At 43.3% G+C, this 20,001-nt stretch overlaps 1 protein-coding gene across 1 annotated transcript in view; it reads left to right on the top strand.

The window, feature by feature from the left end:
* The window catches only part of LOC103900566 (ephrin type-B receptor 5), a 59,569-nt gene that overhangs the window by 12,297 nt on the left and 27,271 nt on the right, over positions 1-20,001 (top strand). Inside the window, exons 3-4 of the mRNA XM_009281272.1 lie at positions 3,228-3,924; positions 19,469-19,624. Of these exons, the coding sequence (XP_009279547.1) occupies positions 3,228-3,924; positions 19,469-19,624 (853 nt within the window). The remainder of the gene's footprint in view (positions 1-3,227; positions 3,925-19,468; positions 19,625-20,001) is intronic.

The following is a 20,001-nucleotide window of genomic DNA, read 5'->3' on the forward strand; positions in this document are numbered from 1 at the left end:
TTCAGCCAGTTCTTCACCCAGTGCACTGAGAACCTGCTCATCCCACAGTTGGACAACTTGTCCAGAAGGATGCTGTGAGGGACAGTACAAAAGCCTTACTAAAATCCAGAAAATCTACATCCACTGCCTACCCTTCATCCACTAGGTGGGTGACCTTATCATAGAAGGATATCAAATTAGCTAGACAGGACTTTCGCTTTGTGAACCCATGCTGACTGTGCCTAATGATTGCATTGTTCTTTAAATGCTTTTCAATAGTACCCAGTATGATCTTCTCCATAATTTTTCCAGGAACTGAGGTTAGACTAACAGGTCTGTAGTTTCCTGGGTCTTCCTTCACGCCCTTCTTGTAAATTGGAATAACATTGGCTAGCTTCCAGTGAGTAGGGACCTCCCCAGACTCCCAAGACCTTTGGTAGATGATCGAGAGGGATCCTGCTGTAACATCCGCTAGCTCCTTCAGTACTCTGGGATAAATCCCATCAGATCCCACGGACTTGTGAACATTCAGCTGATACAACTGGTCCCTTACAATTTCAGTGTCCACAAATGGAAAGTCACTGTTCCTGCATTTGTGGTCCTCTGACTCAGGGGACTGGGCAGCCCAAGGCCTATCAGTATTATTAAAGACTGAGGCAAAAAAAGTTTTGAATGCCTCCGCTTTTTCTTCATCTCAGCCAGGTGAAGTCAGCTGACCATCTTGAACAAGTATCTGTCCAATGTTTTCTTTAGACCTCCTCTTGCTATTAACATACTTAAAAAAGCCTTTCTTGTTTTCTGACACAACACTGGCCCAGTTTCAATTCTAATTGAGCTTTGGCCTTTCGTGTCTTTTCCCTGCATATACGAACCACAGCTCTGTAATCTTCCTGCGAAGCCTGACCTTGCTTCCAGAGATCATACAATTTCTTTTTCCTCTTGAGCTCCACGAGGAGTTCCCTGTTCAGCCAAGATGGTCTTCTGTCCTGCTTGGTTGACTTCCAACACGCTGGAATTGCCTGCTCCTGTGCTTCTAAAAGGTGGTTCTTAAAAACTGACCAGCACTCATGGACTTCTAAGCCCTCAAAAGCAGATTCCCAGGGGACACTGCTAAGTACCTCCCTGAATAGTTTAACGTTTGCTCTTTTGAAATCCAGGGTAGAAACTCTGCTGTCCTTTTTTCTCATTACACTAAAAACTTTAAACTTAACCATTTCGTGATCGCTGTGGCCAAGACAGCCACCTAGCATCACATCTCCCACAAGTCCTTCTCTATTCACAAATAACAAGTCTAGGAGGGCATCTTTCCTACTTGGCTCACTGAGTTCTTGTGACAAGAAGTTTTCTTCCCCGAACTTCAGGAGTTTCCCAGACTTGCTCGTCACAGCAGTATTGTATTCCCAGTTCATGTCTGGGAAGTTGAAATCTCCCATATGGACAAGGGCTACTGATCCAGAGATTTCTCCTAATTGCCTATAGAATAACTCATCAGTGCTAACATCTTGGCTGGGTGATCAGTAGTAGACACCCACTACAACATCTCCTTTGTTTTCCATTCCCCTAATCCTCACCCAGAGGCTCTCAACCACATAATCACTAACTGTAAGGGCTGTACAATCAAACCTCTCCCTTATGTACAGTGCAACTCCTCTACCTCCCCTGCCCTGCCTGTCCTTCCTGAGCAGCCTGTAGCCCTCCATCCCAGCACTCCAATTGTGGCACTCATTCCACCAAGTCTCACTAATAACAATGATATCGTAGCTCTGGGAACTGACCAACACTTCCAGTTCATCCTGATGGTTTCTCATACTGCGTGCATTACTGTACAAGCATTTCAGATGTGCTCCTGAGCCCTCCATGCTCCCAAGAGCAGCATAAATATTCCCACTAGCATTATCACCCTCAGGCGATGCCATGCCAACCCTTGGCTTACCTTCAGCTCTCCTGTTAGTATCCCCTCCTCCCATCAATTCTAGATTAAATCCCTCTCAATCAGTCCCGCCAGCTTATGAGCAAAGATGCGTTTCCCCCATTGGGGCAGGTGGATCCCGTCAGGCCCCAGCATACCTTGTGCCTCGAAGACTCTTCCATGGTTATAAAACCAAAATTTTTGGTGGAGGCACCAGCCCTGAAGCCAGGTATTGATATCCTGGGATCGCCTGTTTCTTGCAAAGTCTCTCCCCATTACAGGGAGGATTGAGGAAAACACTACCTGTGCTCCTGATTTTTTTAGCATTCTTCCCAGGGTCCTGAAATCTCTTTTGATCAACCTTAGACTTTTTGTTGCAACATCATTAGTACCCACATGAAAGAGCAGGAGTGGATAATAGTCTGAAAGCTGTGTTAAGCTCTTCCATCGTCTGGTGACATCCCTAATCTGGGCCCCAGGGAGGCAGCAAACTTCCCTGAAACGACGGTCCAGTCTGCAAATGGGTGCTTCCGTTTCACACAGGAGAGAGTCACTCATGACCATAACTTGCTGTTGTTTCTTCTCGGCACTGGTCTTAATGCAGGTCTTGTTGCGAGGAGTTGGTCAATTTGACCTTGGCAAGAGTGCTTGCACAGGTTCCTTCTCTTCTATCTCATTATGCGCTTCATCTGTCACACCCAGGGCCTCGTACCTATTCTGTAAAGCTAGTTGAGAGGGTAACGGCGGGTTTCTCTTACAGCTCCATGCAGTAACTTGCCCCACCCCTCCCTATCCCTCCCTTGTGTCTTCCTCCTGGCACAAAATAGGTCCTGGACCTGCCCCTGTAGTGGCCATGCTGAGTTGGCTTGTTTGCATCGGAGATAGCAGAGCACAGCTCCAGCTGTGATAAAGTTGGGTAGAAGGGACTTCTGCTTTAATGTTTTCTCCAAAGAACAGTGTCTTGTTTCTCTGTCTCATTTGTTTGTGTTGTGAGTCTTGTCTCTGGAGGTAAGAGATGGGGAAATAGGAGGGAAGAAAGTGTGAGTCTCTGATTTTAAGATTCTCAATGCCATGTAACAGGTTTGCATGAATTATGTTTTCTGTCACAACAGTTCTTACTTGCAGGCTTTAACAGCTCTTCTTTACAGGGTCATACTTTGTCCTGTCTAGAGTGCTGTGCTGCATGTGCCATCATCAGGTTCAAGTCTTGTCATAGTCATGGCAAGGAGAAGGGAGGGGAAGAAGAAGGTCTGTCCTGTATTTTTGGTGCAGTTGAACACTGAATCCGTATTTTTTTTACTATTTCTTCTTCCTTTTCTCTCCCATATATCCATTATAGTGGGATGAGGTAAGTGTCCTGGATGACAAGAAGCGCCTGATCCGAACCTTTGAAGTCTGTAATGTGGCTGAACCAGGTCAGAATAACTGGTTGCGTACTCACTTCATAGAACGACGCGGAGCCCACCGAGTCCATGTCCGCCTCCGTTTCTCAGTGAGAGACTGTGCCAGCATGCGCACTGTGGCCTCTTCTTGCAAGGAGACTTTCACACTCTACTACCACCAGTCAGAGGCTGACATAGCCTCTCAGGAGCTGCCAGAGTGGCGTGAGGGCCCCTGGACCAAAGTGGATACTATTGCAGCTGATGAAAGCTTTTCCCAGGTGGACAGCACTGGGAAGGTGGTAAAGATGAACGTTAAAGTACGTAGCTTTGGGCCACTCACCAAGCATGGCTTCTACCTGGCCTTCCAGGACTCAGGAGCCTGCATGTCCCTGGTGGCTGTCCAAGTCTTCTTCTACAAGTGCCCAGCTGTGGTGAAAGGATTTGCCTCCTTCCCTGAAACTTTTGCTGGAGGGGAGAGGACCTCACTGGTGGAGTCACCAGGGACGTGTGTACCAAATGCTGAAGAGACAAGCATGACTGGGTCTTCAGGTGTTCGGTTGCACTGCAATGGAGAAGGGGAGTGGATGGTGGCCATTGGACGTTGCACCTGCAAGGCTGGCTACCAGCCTGTTGATGATGAACGAGCCTGCCAAGGTGAGAGGCCCTTTTTCCCCACCTCTTAGGCAGGCACTTCTTTGTTGGTTCTCTGTATTAGTAGTATTTGGCATTTGCCAAAAGTTCACAGAGCTAGGAGATTAAATCTTTTCTCACTAGCAGCCTCTTCTGACACTTTTAGTGCCTCAGACTGGAGCTGGAGCGACCACTTCTTGGTGCTAAGAACATGGTTGGGAACTCCACGCAGGCCTTAGTTCAAGCTGCCACCAGAGACAGCCTGTTAGGCTACGTATACAGAATTAGCAGGAGTTGTAACTAGCCAGCTCTAACATAGTTCCACTTCTTTACCAAGAGGCAACAGCATTAGAGGAGAGATGCGACATGGAACAAAGCTGAGCCCAGAGCTGATACACTCTACCATCCTTAGTTAGGATGGTTTGGACCCTTTTGCAGTGCTGTTGGAACTAGTGATAAAAAAACGAAAGGGGAAATGGTAGCAGCCTGGTCATGGGACAGGGGACATGCAGCAGGGATCTATGAGCCTGGCTCAGTAAGAAAAAACAGTCATAATGGTATTATCATTATCTCTAATGTGCTCTCTGCTCTGGGCCCATGGTATTTCTGTGACATGTTTGTAGGAGAAGTAGAATAAATTGCGTATCACCCAGTAATGGTATTGGGCCAAAATCTGGCCAAGCCTGAACACCTAGTCTAATGTCATGACTCTCTTCCTATCTCAAGCTTAAGACAGTCCATTAGACCAAATTGCTCATGTTGGTTATATAATTTTGTGTAAAATGTTCTTCTGGTGCTTCCTTGGTTTTAATATGCATCTGTGCAAGATCTCTCAGCGATGTAAAGTGTTGCTGCACCACACTTAGTACTCTAAAAAATTAAATGCAATGTGGAACCCCATTTTGGCTGCAGACAATTTTAAAGTTGGATTGTAATTTATTCAAATAAGAGTTCAACTGGGACATTTAGAGTACAAATATTATGGTTGCACCAAGTGCACATGTAATGGATAGTTAATGGTTGTCAATGTTACCTTGAATTCCTGTTTCATGAAGTGACTGGGGTCATGCAAAATAACTTTATTAAAATACAGTTCATTGTGTTGGAGACTTATAAAGCAATTAATATTGGTAAGTGCTTTTTATTTGTTTAAGCTTTGAGAATTATTAAAATGCGTGCGCCTTTTTATCCGGCTCATCCTGAAAGAAATACAACTACATTCTTACAGTGCTGCTCCTGAGACAGAAAGCTCAGATGGACATAGAGCAGCTCTATATGGCACTAGCTTTGTTGTCTGCATCAGTAGCATGACTAGTTCACAATCCAGGTAAACTGCCAGTCAATAATTTAGTATCAGGTAGTAGTCTCAAGCACTCAAAAAATATGGAAATTAGGCTTGGCAAATAAAAATAGGGATTTTTAAAAAATCTATCTTCCCTTTTTTGTAGCGTTCAATGAAAGCTGATACTCCCTTGCAACCCCATTATCACAGAAGCTGGAGATAGATGAAAATGGTAAATATTTTAAGGAATAACTGAAATAATGACAGTCTATCAAACTACAAAACACTGTTCCCATCATTGACTTCCTGAGATTCCATGAGCAGCTTAGAACAGCCAAAGACAACCAAATAAGGAACCTTAATGTCAGAAGGTATTTTTTTTCCTCGTGTTTCTCGTAAACTCCTCTGGCTTGATCACCATTCCTGATCCCTTCTCCTGCTAACAATATGTTGCTGTCTGTCTGAATGGAGCCACGTTCAGCTAGTGTAGTTTGTCCCCTTGCTTGGTGTTTCTTTGCGTGGAGTCCTTTTGAGGACTTCTCCTCTGTATGTTCTCCCTTCTTCCTAAGAACAGAAGTACACTGTGATACAGAGTTGCTACAGTGTTCTATACGAAATACGGAAGAAAAGCAGTAGCCCAAGGGCAGATTTCTACTGATGATCCTGCGGAGAGCTCTTCTTAATAAGACTGAAGAATGAACCAAGGATAGGAAGGAGAAGCAAGTTTCCTTCTTATACTTCAGTAGAAGAGTGTGTGGGCGCTGCCTTCCCCCTCACCATATGAAAGCCTGTGGAGTCCTTCCTGGACCAGCTGTTACCTCTTTATTTAGAACAAAGAATATGACAAGAACCATTCTGAGCAGATAGATAGAAAGCCCTTTTTTTCCTGCCCTCTACCATGAGTTAAGATACTTTCTTTCATTAGATTCGTAAGACTGCCTGCTGTTTCTTACTATATGGCCAGTTTCTCCAGCTAAATAGAAGAGTGAAACAACATCCTTTAGGAAGCTCTCTAGGTGATGTGGGATGTGGTGTGTGTGGGATTCACTTTTGACTTTATCCAAGTAGACTTCTTCTCATGCTGAACAGTCAGAAAGGAGAATGACAGTTTACAGAGGAAAAAGGAAGGTTGGGACCATAGCTCCTTTTCTTTCTGTAGATGTATGCACACAGGGTGCCTTGCCTTGCGAGGTTTCCTGCAACCCTGTTTTTCCATGTAGAAGGTCAGAAGTGCAAAGTTCTGGGTGATTAGGCCATCCTAGGCTATTGGTTCCCAAAATTCTGGATCAATTAGCTATTCTCCCACATCTTCTCTCAGATCGACAGATTCATTACTGAAAACAGTTGTTCCTGGCTTCCATACCCACAAACCATTTTACAATATAATGTGTCTCTTGGGATTCACTGCCCACTGCTTATCATCGCCTTTTAGTTAAAAGTCACATGGGATTTAAGCTACCAGATGCTTTTGAAAATAATACTTAGAATTCATGACTGAGACATTTTAAAAAATATTTCAAAAATGACAATGTGGAGAAAAAAGAGAAGATATATGACTACTTGATAAGTGCTAAGCTGACTTCCAAATGAAGAAGTAAGGTGAACTTTTAGCTTGAAAGATCACTGAAATAGAACTATTAATTTAATAATACAGAGTTTATCTTTTTTTTTCTTTCAAGTCCAAATAGAAATTAATTCCAAGTCAGTTCTGCCAGTCAAGTTCTATATCTGTTTTTCTACTCAGTCCCATAGCAGTATCCAATATGATGTTTGTCCCACATCACTGAAAATGTGCCATTACTGTACCAGTATACCCCTACAACTGCAATTATCCTCCAGCTGCTGTTTCTGTAGCTCAGAAGACTGACTTTTCTCCCTTTATCCAGCTTTGATGTCTGAGGGAGAGAGGATCAGAGGACTGTAGGAGAAAAACATAGATGGAACCATATTTAGAAAGGGATAGAGTGGAGGGAGCTATTTCAATCATGAGATTGGGGGCAGGTCTTTGCATTCTTGGTGAAGTCCCCTTGTTGGACTTGGCCTGCTGATCCCCTTGTTGGGTATCATAGTGTCTTGGGTTTATGTGGCAAGGTTCTGGTAGTGGTGGGGGCTGATGGGGTGGCTTCTGTGGCAGGAGGGCAGGGGCTGTCCCATGCCAGACATAGTTTTTTTCCAGACAGCTCTGCAACAGACCCACCACAGGACAGAGCTGAGCCCATTAGCCACGCATGTGGCACCTCTGTACAGCCTTATTTAAGAAGGGGCAGAAAATACCAGCCAGGGAGAGGAGGAGGGAACAAAAAGAGTGAGAAACAGCAGAGGGAACACCAAGGTTAGAAAAGGAGGAGGGGAGGTAGTCCAGGCACTGGAGCAGATATTCTCTGCAGCCTGTGGAGGATTCCATGCCAGAGCAGATGGATATTTCCTGAAGGAACTGTGGCTCTTGGAGAGCCCACACTGGGGCAGGGGAAAATTGTGAGAGGGAGAGTGACAGAGAAACTGCACACCCCGTATCCTACCCTGTGATGCTTGGGTGGAGTAGAATAGTTTGGAGTGAAAAGAGTTAAGTTGAGCTTGGGAGAGGGAGGAGGAAAGATGTTGTTTTAATGTTTGTTTTTGTTTTCTCATTACCCAAATCTATTTTAATCAGCAATAAATTAAATTAACTTTCCCCAAGCCAATTCTGTTTTGCCTGTGGTAGTAATTGGTAAACAATCTCCCTGTCTTTATCTCTGCCCACAAGCTTTCTCATCCTATTTTCTCCCTGTGTCTTGCTGAGGAGGGGGAGTGAGAGAGTGGCTGGGTGGGTATTTGGCTGTGTGCCAAGGTTAACCCACCACACGGCTTCTTCTCCTCTCTTCTTTCCCTGGATGTTTCTGAGGGTGTTGAGGAAGGAAAAGGTCTGCCTGTCTTCTGTAGTAGCTGTAATTGGCTCTTCTTCTGTAGGATGCAAGGGTGTATGAAGAAGTCAGACGGAGAAGAAGATTCCATAAAATTACCCATGTCCTGTGGCCATATGTAGTCCCTTCTGATTGCAGAAGGAATCACATCTGTATTACTGATAACTGCAGGAGCTAGTAACTGTGCACAGAGCTGTTTGAGGGCTCATTTGGGAAGAATATTGAACGATTATTTTTGTGTTATTAAAAGATGCCTTTCCTCACCAGCCTGGATAAACTTTTTTCAGTGTGTGAGGCTAAGGAAATGCTAAGATTTATGTTAAAGCATAAGGTTCAGTAGTGTGCTAAAACTATGCATATACTATTAGCAAAAAAAAAAAAAAATACAATAAGCTCTTCTCAAATTTTAATCACTTAAAGGGTGCTTCCATTAAAACCATAGCATAATTTACATTGCAGGGACCTGTGGAAGTCATCTGCTCCAACCCCATGCTCAAATCAGGACCAAATTGGGTTAGGTCACTCAAGGCCTATTCTAGTCTAGTTTTCATTATTCCTAAAGATCAAGATTCCACAATGTCCCTGGGCAACTGTTCCAATGTTTGACAACACCCATGGTGAAATTTCTTTTTCCTATATAGAAGGAGATTGTAATAAGATGTAATAAGAGATTATTACAACTTGTGTCCCTTGTCTCATGTTCTACCACTTTGTGCCTACACCTTCTTTATATCCTCCCATTAGGTGGCTGATGCCAGCCATAAGTTCCCCCCGACCCCAGCCTTCTCTTCTTTAAAATGAACAAAGCCAGTGTCTTAGCCTCTCCTGAGTAAGAGCTTTAACTTTGAGGTAAACTCACAGTTGATAATAATGTTTGGTGCCTTGTGCTACATTACCTGTTTATATTTTTTTTTCTTATGTATTGCTCCTTTCATCAGCTTCTCCAGCCTTATCCTGCTATGTGCATATACATTTTGGTGCTTTTTCAAGTAGTTTGCTGCTTTTCCTATATCCAGTGGTTGCTCTCTACTCATATTCTCTCCTTCCCCTGCCCAAATCTTTCATCTGTTGTTTTGCCTTTCTTCACACAAACCATTCCCTGGCAGTCCTCCCAATATATAACTAGCTAGTAATTGCTTCAGCTCCACCTCTTTTACCTAAAAATCCCTTACTCAACTGATCTCCTATCAACAGTTCAGCAGGAAACAGTTCTTAGTCACTTCATTTATTTTATCTCAGTTGATTTGATGCTCTCCTTTTCCATTTAAAAAACCCAAAAGCCGCACTCTTCTCTCCTTACATTTCTTTCATTTTCCACTATCTCTTCCTCACCTGAACAGTTCTAGAAACTATGAAACTCTAGCTCAACCTAGGGCCCTATGGCTTCACCATGCCCTGCTTCTAACTCCGGCTGATCCCACCTTGTTCAGAACAAGATGCAAGATACACAGTAACAGTCACTGTGGAATAGCCTGCCCCAGTGGGAAATTACTTCCTATCACCATAAGCTAGTCACAGGCTTATTTCTGGGGAAAAAAAAGGGAGTGTTTTATCTAAGAGTTACTTAGATTTTTCTTTTCTAGTGTGTCTTCTGCATGCTAATTATGCCATCTTTCTTGCATTGTAAGAGTAATTTCTAAATAGTATTTCTACAATATTATCAATTATTAAATCCTTTCCATCATCCTGCCCTCTGTAACTGCCAAACTCCATTCCTTTTTCCAGTTGATTCAGTTCAGGGCTTATTCTAGCAGTGCCTCCCATTATCTAGTTAAAGCAAGTGGCATGGCCCATACCAGTTATCTTCTCTTTTAAATTCCATGCTGATTCTGCTTTGCCTAGGGTCATTCTCATTTGAGGCCCTGTGTAGCTCTGCACATCCAGTTTTCCCTAGGCCTCAAATTCAGCTATGTCTATTCATCCCTCCCAGTTTGACTCCAGTGCCAGCTTTGACACTCTGTTCATTTTCGATACTCTCACATCTAGTATTCATTCTTGCTGCCCCACAGTACACCTGGGAGCAGAACTCCCATAAAAGAAATAGATCACTTGTCTCAGTCAAGAAGAGAGCAATTTTATGCTCTTCCAAACATCTTCCTATGTCCTAGTTGAGTTCCAAGTCATATCTGGGTACAAAAAGTCAGTCACCTGTATCACATTCCCTAAAAACACTGCTGGGGGTACATAAAGCTGTGTTGAAGTTTCTGACTGCCCTTCTTGGTCCCTTTCCCCTTGCTGTATTTTGTTTTGCTCTCAGAATATTTCCTCTCTACCCTTATTGTCCAAGTGAGCTTTTCAATGCCTCTTTCTCTCAACTTTTTGGTTCTTGGTCTGTCCCTTCCCCATTTTCATTTTCTTCACCCCCACTCTATGATTCCAGAACTTTTCTCTGCTGGTTTTGATATTTGTTATTGTTAGAAACTGCTCCTCTGGCCTCCTGGGTGGAACTTGTCTCCAGTGAGCAGTCAGGCAAATACAGGCAACACAGGGGCGAGTGTTGCAGGGTGGAGCTGAGGAAAATTGGGTCAGTGTCTCTGAGATGACCTGTGCCGAGATGAACTGTTGTGGCATTCTGACACTGGCAAGATATGAAAAATGACTGAGACAAGCTGAGAGAAAAGCGCTTGTGCACTCTGAACTCTGCCTTCTCCTTTCATAATAACCTTGACTTGATGGGAAGTGGCAGCTTGCTCTGCCCCCTGAGGTGCTAGCTCTGCAGCCCTCTGTCCTTGCATTGGATATCGTGAATCAGTGAAAGCTAAATCTGTGTTTTCTTGGACAGTACTGGTGCCTGGGGGATGATCAAGTTGTATTATCCCCAGTGACAAGGCCTGTGGCTTAACTGGTGTTGGTGTTTTGTGTGAAGTTGTTCTGCAGGCACACAGTGGAGGTGTTTCAGGAGAAGCTGCTCTTGTTCAGGCTTTCTCTGGGATGGTCCCAAAATGGTAATGTTCACTAAAGCAAAACATGCTAGTCCTAGTGATGGTGCTTGCTTCAGCTTGGGTATTTGTTGTGACTGTTTCCAGTGAGCACAGTAGTCATCTATAGAGATTGTAGGACCACAGCAAGTGGACATGATGGCATGATCTGCATTAAGAAGGGAGTGTAAGGTACATGAAAACTGAAAAATCTCATGGTGTGAAAAAAGGGATCCTTCAGAAACAAATGAGAGATGGATTCTGTCTGTGTGTGGAAAGACAGCCCTAGGCTCACTGTAACTGCTGGAATAAAAGGAAGTGGCTTTTGCCTACTTAGATTGCCAGGGGATTTTTTTTTTTTCTTTCCTCCCAACTTGACCTTTGATATACTATTTATAGAGTGACTGGACTGAGGCAATGCCAGGAAAAGCTCCATGTCATGGGAACAATTATTGTTGCCATCTGTGGGCTAAAGTCCTGAGTGCAGTGAGTTAGCATATCTTAGGCAATTTTGGAAAGGGATAAAGGTGATTGTGAATATAAGCAGCTCCCTGACTGGATGCAGAGGCAGGGGTCAGGGTTTAGGTGGAAGCAGAAGGCATGCGATAGCTGCAGTCCCTGTCCATGGAGGCCATTCTTTAGCTACATGGAAGCCAGTTAGTGTCTACTGTAGTCAGTCTAGCCTTATTGGCCAAAATTGCAAATGTAAAATAAAACTATGAATTTTAGGTCATAGTCTTTTTCTTTTTTTTTTTTTTTTTTCCAACTATCTTTTCATTAAGAAGGTGGGGGAGATGTGAATCATGTTTAATCACTGCAAATCAGCTTTGCTTGCGGTATGCTGTATGATTTCTTTTTGCTGTTTTTCTTCTGGAAGTAGAAATATCCAGGGGCAGAGTAAGAGTTTCAAAGCATGATCCTTTCTCTGTATCTGCCATCCCTCCTGGAAATACCAGCGTGAGATTATACGTTTATGTAGTCATTAATTTTTTTCACTAAACAATACAAAAATAATCATTGCAGAGAGATCTGTCCTCCTAAGTTGCTATGGATTCCACTCAATAGTTCTTCAGCTGCCTTTTCTGTCATGTGAGTTGAACTGGGCAGATGAGTCTCTTCCTTATTGCTTTTCTTTACACTTTTCTCTGTCAACATTAAACTCTTTTCTCAGGTTCCTCCCTCAGAGGGAACCTGCCAATCCTATTCTCATTTCACTTCTGAACATCTGAAATGAGATGTAGCCTAGTGTCAAGAACTTTCCATTCATTGTTCCCTGTACACCCACAATCATGTATGTCGTGAAAGATCTGGCAGCGGGGCAGCCAAGACCACAGGGATCTATCCAGACATTTTAATTTGCATATGTTTAAGGGAAATCACAGAATGGCTGAACTTGGAAGAGTGATTCAACTGTCTGGTCAGAATCAGAAAATGGCTAAGACCATGGAGGACACCTTCTCCAACCCCCCTGCTCAAGCAGGGTCACCTCGAGGAGGTTGCCCACGACCATGTCCAGAACGCTTTTGAATTTCTCCAAGGAGGGAGACTCTACAACCCCTCTGGGTAACCTGCTCCAGTGCTTGGTCACCCTCATGGTAAAAAGTGTTTCCTTGTGTTCAGGGGGAACCTCCTGTGTTTCAGTTTGCACCCATTGCCTCTGGGCCTGTCACTGAACACCACTGAAAAGAGCCTGTCTCTGTCCTCTTTGCATCCTCCCTTCGAGTATTTGTGCACATTGAGGAGATCCCTGCAAGCCTTCTCTTCTCCAGGCTGAACAGTCCCAGCTCTCTCAGCCTCTCCTCCTATGAGAGTATGTCCATGCCTCTCTTGTACTGGGGAGCCCAGAACTGGACACAGGACTCCTAGCTTGGCCTCACCAGAGCTGAGTATATGGGAAAGTTCACCTCCCTCAACCTGCTGGCAACATTCCTCCTAATGCAGCCCGGGATACCATTGGCCTTCTTTGCAGCAAGGGCACATTGCTGGCTTGTGGTCAACTTGGTGTCCACCAGGACCCCCAGGACGCTTCCTGCAAGGCTGCTTTCCAGGTGGTCAGCCCCCAGCATATACTGGTTCATGGGATTATTCCTACCCAAGTGCAGGACTCTGCACTTCCCCTTGTTGAACTTCATGAGGTTCCTGTGAGCCCATTTCTCCAGCCTCCCAAGGTCCCTCTGGATGGCAGCGCAGCCCGCCGGTGTATCAGCCTCTCCTCCCGGTTTTGTGTATCAGCAAACTTGCTGAGGGTACACACTGCCCCATCATCCATGTCATTAGTGAAGATTAGCGAAGATGTTGAACAGTATTGGACGCAGTATTGACCCCTGGGGTACACCGCTAGGTGCTGGCCTCCATCTAGATTTCATTCCACTGGTCACCACCCGCTGGGCTCAGTTGTTCAGGCAGTTTTCAATTAACCTCACTGTCTGCTCATCCGGCCCATACTTCATCAGGTTGTCTATGAGGATATTATGGGAGACGGTGCTTAAAGCCCATATTATGTTCTCCATGGGGATATTATTATGGGAGACAGTGTTGAAGCCTTACTGAAGTCAAGGTAGTCAATATCCATGGCTCTCCCCTCATCTACCAAGCCAGTAATTTCATCGTAGAAGGTTGGTCAAGCCTGAGTTCCCCTTTCAGAATCCATGCTGGCCTCTCACAATTACCTTCTTGTCCTTCATGTGCCTGGAAAAGTTTTCCAGGATTAGCTGTTCCATCATCTTCCGAGGGATCAAGGTGAGACTGAGCTGCCTGCACTTCCCCAGATCCTTCTTCATGCCCTTTTGACATTCCTTGCCAGATTTGATTCCAGGTAAGCTTTGGCTTTCCTAACCATGTCTCTGCAAGCTTGGACAGTGCCTCTGTGTTCCTCCCGGGTTACCTGTCCCTGCTTCTACCTTCTGTATACTTCCTTTTTCATGTTTGAGTTTATCTAGGAGCCTCTTGTTCAAATATGCAGGCCTCCTGGCATTTTTGCCTGAATTCCTGCTTGTTGGTATGGACTGCTTTTGCACCTGGAGGAGGTAATCCTTGCACATGAACTAGCTTTTTTGGGGCCACTCTTCCCTCCAGGGCCTTATCCCATGGGACTCCTCCAAGCAGATCCCCAAAGGGGTCACATCTGCTCTCCTGAAGTCCAGTGTCGTTAGCTTGCTTTTTGCCCTGCTCACTCCTCTCAGGATCTTAAACTCCACCACCTCATGGTCACTGCAGCCAAGGCTGCCTTCAGCCTTCACATCACCAGTGAGCCCTTCCTTGTTTGTGAGCATGAGGTCCAGCAGGGCACCTCCCCTCATTGCCTCCTCTATTGCTTGGGTCAGGAAGTAGTCACTGATGCTTTCCAGGAACTTCCTGGATTACTTATGCCCTGCTGTGTTTGTCCTCCAGCAGATATTAGGGTGGTTGAAGTCACCCTTGAGGATCAGTGCCTCCAAACGTGAGGCTACTTAGAGCTGTCAGCTCTCAGCTCCATTCAGTTTTTCACATGTAAGCATCTAAGGCCATCTGAGACACCCTGGTGTAGGGCTAGCAGATATGACATAGGAACAGTAGAAGACCCAGCACCTGCTGGAATGCCATCTGGAAGACAGAGAGAATGGATACCAGGGGCCTCTCAAACGCATGGGCAACTGAATTGCTCCTTGGGTCTTTGCTTTAGAGTGACCCGAATTGCTGATTAGGTTCCACTGATTGTGTTGATTGGGGATGGGATTCAGCTGGCTATTATGGGTATCGGCACGGAATATGGACTACATTTCACATGCCAGAGATATTCATGGTCTACTGAGAATGGCATTTGGCTGTCCTCTGTGTAACTGGAGGTTGCCCTGTACTGTTTACTGCTTTCTTGATTTTTTTCTTACAGGGAGCCTTCTTAGCTCCCTTCTCTCTGTGATGTGGTAACTTAACATTTTAGGGTTGGTTTTTTGCATATAATACTAATTAGCCATCACAGTCAGTGTTTTTTTTTTTTCTTGAGTCATCTTGTAACAAGGATACATCTTAATGGAGACTTCAACTCACTGTTTGTACCCTTCTTTCATCTGTTTCTTTGGGTCACTGAGGAGGAACATGATAGCCAAAATGGCAGAAATTCCACCTCTTCTCCCAGAAGGAAGGGAGCATGTGAGGACAGAGAAATATTACTGAAATTCCTTTTGTTGGTGAAACAGCTGCAGTGGAGTTTTATTTGTCCAGTTTACTCAGCTGTAGTGGAGTGCTTATAAATGAGCCTATGTGGCTGCTTCACACTCTGCTTATGTTAAATACACGACAAGGGAGTTGTATTTATTGGACCTGGAGACACTGGGAGGTGGAGATATGTTTACGTTGTCTGCTACTTTGCTCTCAATGGCAACTGTATCACAAAATCACTTCAGAAACAGGTCAGGTTCCTTCTTAAATGTGGTTAGGCTTTTTTTTTTTTTGTCTGCTGCTTATATTGGAAGTTTTTCTCAGAAGCCTGCTGCTTTAGTTGGTGGAAGTATTCTTATTTAAACCTGTAATTTCCTGTAAAGTCACCTGTTTTCATGTTGACATTGCTCTTCAGCATAAATAAACAATTCTTCATTCACTGACTTTTACAGTTCTGGGATTACATTCAAGAATAGATGCTGCCTCAACGAGTAAGGGAGAGAACAGATAGCAAGAAACCACATAAGTGTGACAGCACAAATAGCATAGCACACTGGGCAGTGCTAGGGGAGACAGCAGTAACCTGCCTTTGCATATGGTGCAGGCATATAATGGCAGGCATGGTGCACGGATGAAGAAATTAGATTTTGTGAGGCAAATATGAAAGAATAGCTGTAAGTATTTGATCTCCAGTATTTGTTACAAGTACCTTTATCAAAGTGTTGTCTCGATAGTATTGTACTATATCTGTGGTATGAGTAGATAACATTGTTATCTATTAGCAAACACCATGTCCCGATACAAAGATTTGTATTCTTGCTGCATTGGTTGGTTGGTTGGTTGCTTGGTTTTTATAAGCAGCTGTTGAATGCTTCCAGTCACTTGGAGTGACTGTCCACAGCATTAATGAAATCTTGCATGGCCTTTTAAGCAATAGACTTGCTCTGCCTTATATAAACTGGCTTTCTTTACTGAGGTGGTAGTGCTACTGGCATGTTCATTCCGTTGCGTAAAATACACAACATTGCACTTTTGCTTAATACCTTTGTCTAACTCATCAACAGTGTGCCATCCCTGCAGACCTCATCCCTGCATCCCCAGGCTCAACAGAAGTTACCGCTAGACTTCAAAGCACCATCTAAAAATAAATGCTTGTTTATTTTTAACACAAACATGTTTATTTTAAAATAAATTTTATTTACTAAATACCAGATAAATTCTTCTTCATTCAAAGCTTTGTCTAGCTTTCCGTATGATTTGCAATTGGGCTAGAGATTAATCTACCTGAATTCTCTTAGCACTACCCTTGTAGGGTAAATATGTTTTTGCACTGCAGGGGTAAAGTCTGTATCCTCTACAGATTTCCTTTTAACATCACATAGACTGCAGACATTATCATTATCTGTTCATTTTCACTATTGTGACTAGTAGCAAGGTTATTCATTGTCCCACTTGATGTCAGGCTCTAGTACTGAATGAAGAAAAAGAACCATTCTCCAGGGTCTAGCTTGCCAAATGGAATGAATGTGCCATTAGTTCTAAGCCTTGACAAAAGCTAGAGAAGGGGTTTGATGCAAGAAAAAATGGATGAGATAAAACGACTTGTAAGAAAATAGATGTTCACATTCAGTTCAGCATTCTAAAATTTGAAATAAATAAAGGAAGATTCCCCAAAGGTGGTAAATTTTGGTTGAATGACTATGCAGTGAGTTGGATGACAACTTCCCATTCATAATACTCATAGTTTCAGTACAAGTGGATTTGCCAAGAAATGTAAAAATTATATTCTACATCAGTGGCTGTTAGCAGAGCCTTAAACTGCATGAAAGGGATATAATTCATAAAGTGGACAAAATCTTACTTACTTTTTTGTCCATGGGAACATAGGAACAGATCTTTCCATATGAGGATAATTTTACTTTCTGCTGGTGTCCTGGTTTCGGCAGGGATAGAGTTAATGTCCTTCCCAGTAGCTGGTACAGTGCTGTGTTTTGGATTTAGGATGAGAACAATGTTGATAACACACCGATGGTTTAGCTGTTGCTACGTAGTGCTTACACTAGTCAAGGACTTTTCAGCTTCCCATGCTCTACTGACTGAGAAGGCTGCAGGTGCACAAGAAGCTGGGAGGGGGGCACAGCCAAACTGGCTGCTACACCATGACATTCCATACCATGTGACGTCATGCTCAGTACATAAACTGGGGAAAGCTGGCCGGGGGGGGCCGCTGCTTGGGGACTGGCTGGGCATCGGTCGGTGGGTGGTGAGCAATTGCACTGCGCATCACTTGCTTTGTGTATTACTATTATTATTATTATTACATTATTATTATTATTGCTATTACTATTTTATTTCAATTATTAAACTGTTTTTATCTCAACCCACGAGTTTTTCTCACTTCTACTCTTCCAATTCTCTCCCCCATCCCACCGGGGTGGGGGGGAGAGTGAGCGAGTGGCTGTGTGGTACTCAGTTGCTGGCTGAGGTTAAACCATGACAGCTGGATAAAGGCCTGAAGGCAAAGGCAGTTGCTCTTTTCTTACCATCACCCATCATATGCAAAATTACAATCTCTTCTTCCCTCTTCCTGTCCATATGGCAATGTATCACACACTGAACATTGTCATTTTCTGAGTGCTGGGAAGAATCAGTATTCTCTTATCTAATAGCTATCATTCAGAGTTATTGAAGTCCCTTTTATGGTTTGACCTGTTCCAGGACTTACCACTCTTATCACTGTACATGTGGAAGTTACTCTGCAGTGAAGAAGACTTCTGACAGAGAAGATGAAGTAATGTAATAGGCGTAAAGCTGATGGGACTCCACAGATGTTATTGGCTGTTATGTCCAGACTACAGCTGTAACCTTTTCAGCTTTGTTAAGGTTTGCATACCTGCAGTCCCACAGTATACATCAAAAATTCTACAATGGGCTTTGAAAACCCAAAGCAAAGGGAATTGAACACATAGGAGAAGAAGGTTAGATAAGCAAGCTACGCCATTTTTCTGAAGTTGTTTATTTGTTAAGAAAGATGCATCAATGGCCACTCAGCACTTCTGTGAGTTAGAAACATTTCCAAATAATTGTTATTGCAGGTGGAAGTCTGTAAGTACAGTAAGTAATAACAAGATGGGCTAATTCTGCAGCTTCTGGTGTGGTGTTCCATTTTGGAACATTTATTAGATACCCTATTTTCATATTAACACCTGTATGCAATGTTCTTCTCTTACACATTCTTCTTTTTTTATATAACTTTTTGCTATCCACAATCCTTTGGATTGTTCTGCTTATGGTAATCACTAGGACAGTTCTTCTCTTGAGTGTGTCCCTTGTCTCTTTTGACATCAAACGCTCATCTGGGGTCTATCTGAAAGCTTCCCATTCCCTGTAAATGCTCTTTATTGTGAAGTTAACTAACCAAATGTCAGTCCACAAATGAACTTTCACCTGAGCTTGTTAGTCCATAAAATCTAAAAGAGCTGTATCTATTTATATAGAAAATCGGCTTTAGAAAACTTACGTAAAACTTACATAAAAATTGTAAAAGCTTTATCCTAGCACTTCAATGTAAGATCCAAGCACCTTCTGTTAGGTAATTCAGTATAGCATCTTTGCCAAACCTAGAATGTGCCATACTGCCATATTGTTAGTAAGTTATTATTTTTTCATTTTCTTTCCCTGTAGGATGGATTTCCATCCTTGTTTCAGCCTTTTGCATAGGCATGTTCCTATGCATTTGCAGATTAAATTTGACTAAATTAAGAGGCTTTTATCCATTATTGGGAAGTTTCCAGGCCTACAGGAAAACAATAGGACTGCCAATCTGAGTGCCTGCTCCTAATTTTGATGCAAAATCAGCTGTGGTAACTTATATTACTTTAAGCAATGAAACTGTTGAAGGCAGCATAAAAAATCCATTTTTGTGGCTGTTGGGTGGGGAGAAGGAGGTGTGGATAATACCTGTAACGGTTATGGCTATTTCCAGACAGATCACATGACTATGCTCTTTAGCTTCTCCAATGCTAAAGCTCTTTGAGTGAATAATGGGAAGACAATTATTTCAGATGGCCAAAGCTGTCTCTGGACTGGGTCTCTTTCATCTGCCAGTGAATTAATTTAAGCATCTATTGTATAGAATAAAGTAAACTGTTTTGAAACTGCAACTTTAACAATACATGCTCCATAAAGCAACAAAACCAGTAGTAGCTACTCTATGTAATAACTTCTCCCTACAGCAGCAGCGTGAGTTAAATGTAAATAAGATTGCATTGTTTCTGGAATCTGAATTAATGAGTTTCCTGCTTTTGCCTCTCTCATTTTCCTCTTCTTAGCCTGTCCCCTTGGTTTCTTTAAAGTATCTGTGGGAGATGACCCCTGCCATCTATGCCCTGCCCACAGCCACGCTCCGCTGCCAGGTTCCAGTGAATGTGTGTGTCAGAACCGCTACTATCGATCTGCTTCAGACAATTCTGATGCTCCCTGCACTGGTAAGTTTTTGGATGGAGTGTTTGAAAGCAAGAAGGGCAGTTAATGAGAGAGAATGTGCCTGAATTCAGGGGAGTTGCAATTCACCTCTTCTCATGACCTCTGAAATAACCCAAAACTTCCCTTTGCTCCTCCAGTTGACTACAGGGTATATCCACTCACTGAATGTAGATGAGAAGGCAGGAGTGTTCCCACAGTGTTGATACATTGGTGAAACTGTGTTTTGAGAATACTGGGGTGTTGCAATACTAGATGCTCAGAAATGAAAAAATGTCAAATTTTAGATGACTCATGCAACCTTAAATAAGTCTATTGCAAGTATGCATAAGATGCAACTTTTGATGAGAGAATAATATACTAATTTCTCATTAAATGCTAA

This window comes from Aptenodytes forsteri, unplaced genomic scaffold (genome assembly GCF_000699145.1).
Source record: "Aptenodytes forsteri isolate BGI_AS27 unplaced genomic scaffold, ASM69914v1 Scaffold405, whole genome shotgun sequence".
Classification (NCBI taxonomy): Eukaryota; Metazoa; Chordata; class Aves; order Sphenisciformes; family Spheniscidae; genus Aptenodytes; species Aptenodytes forsteri.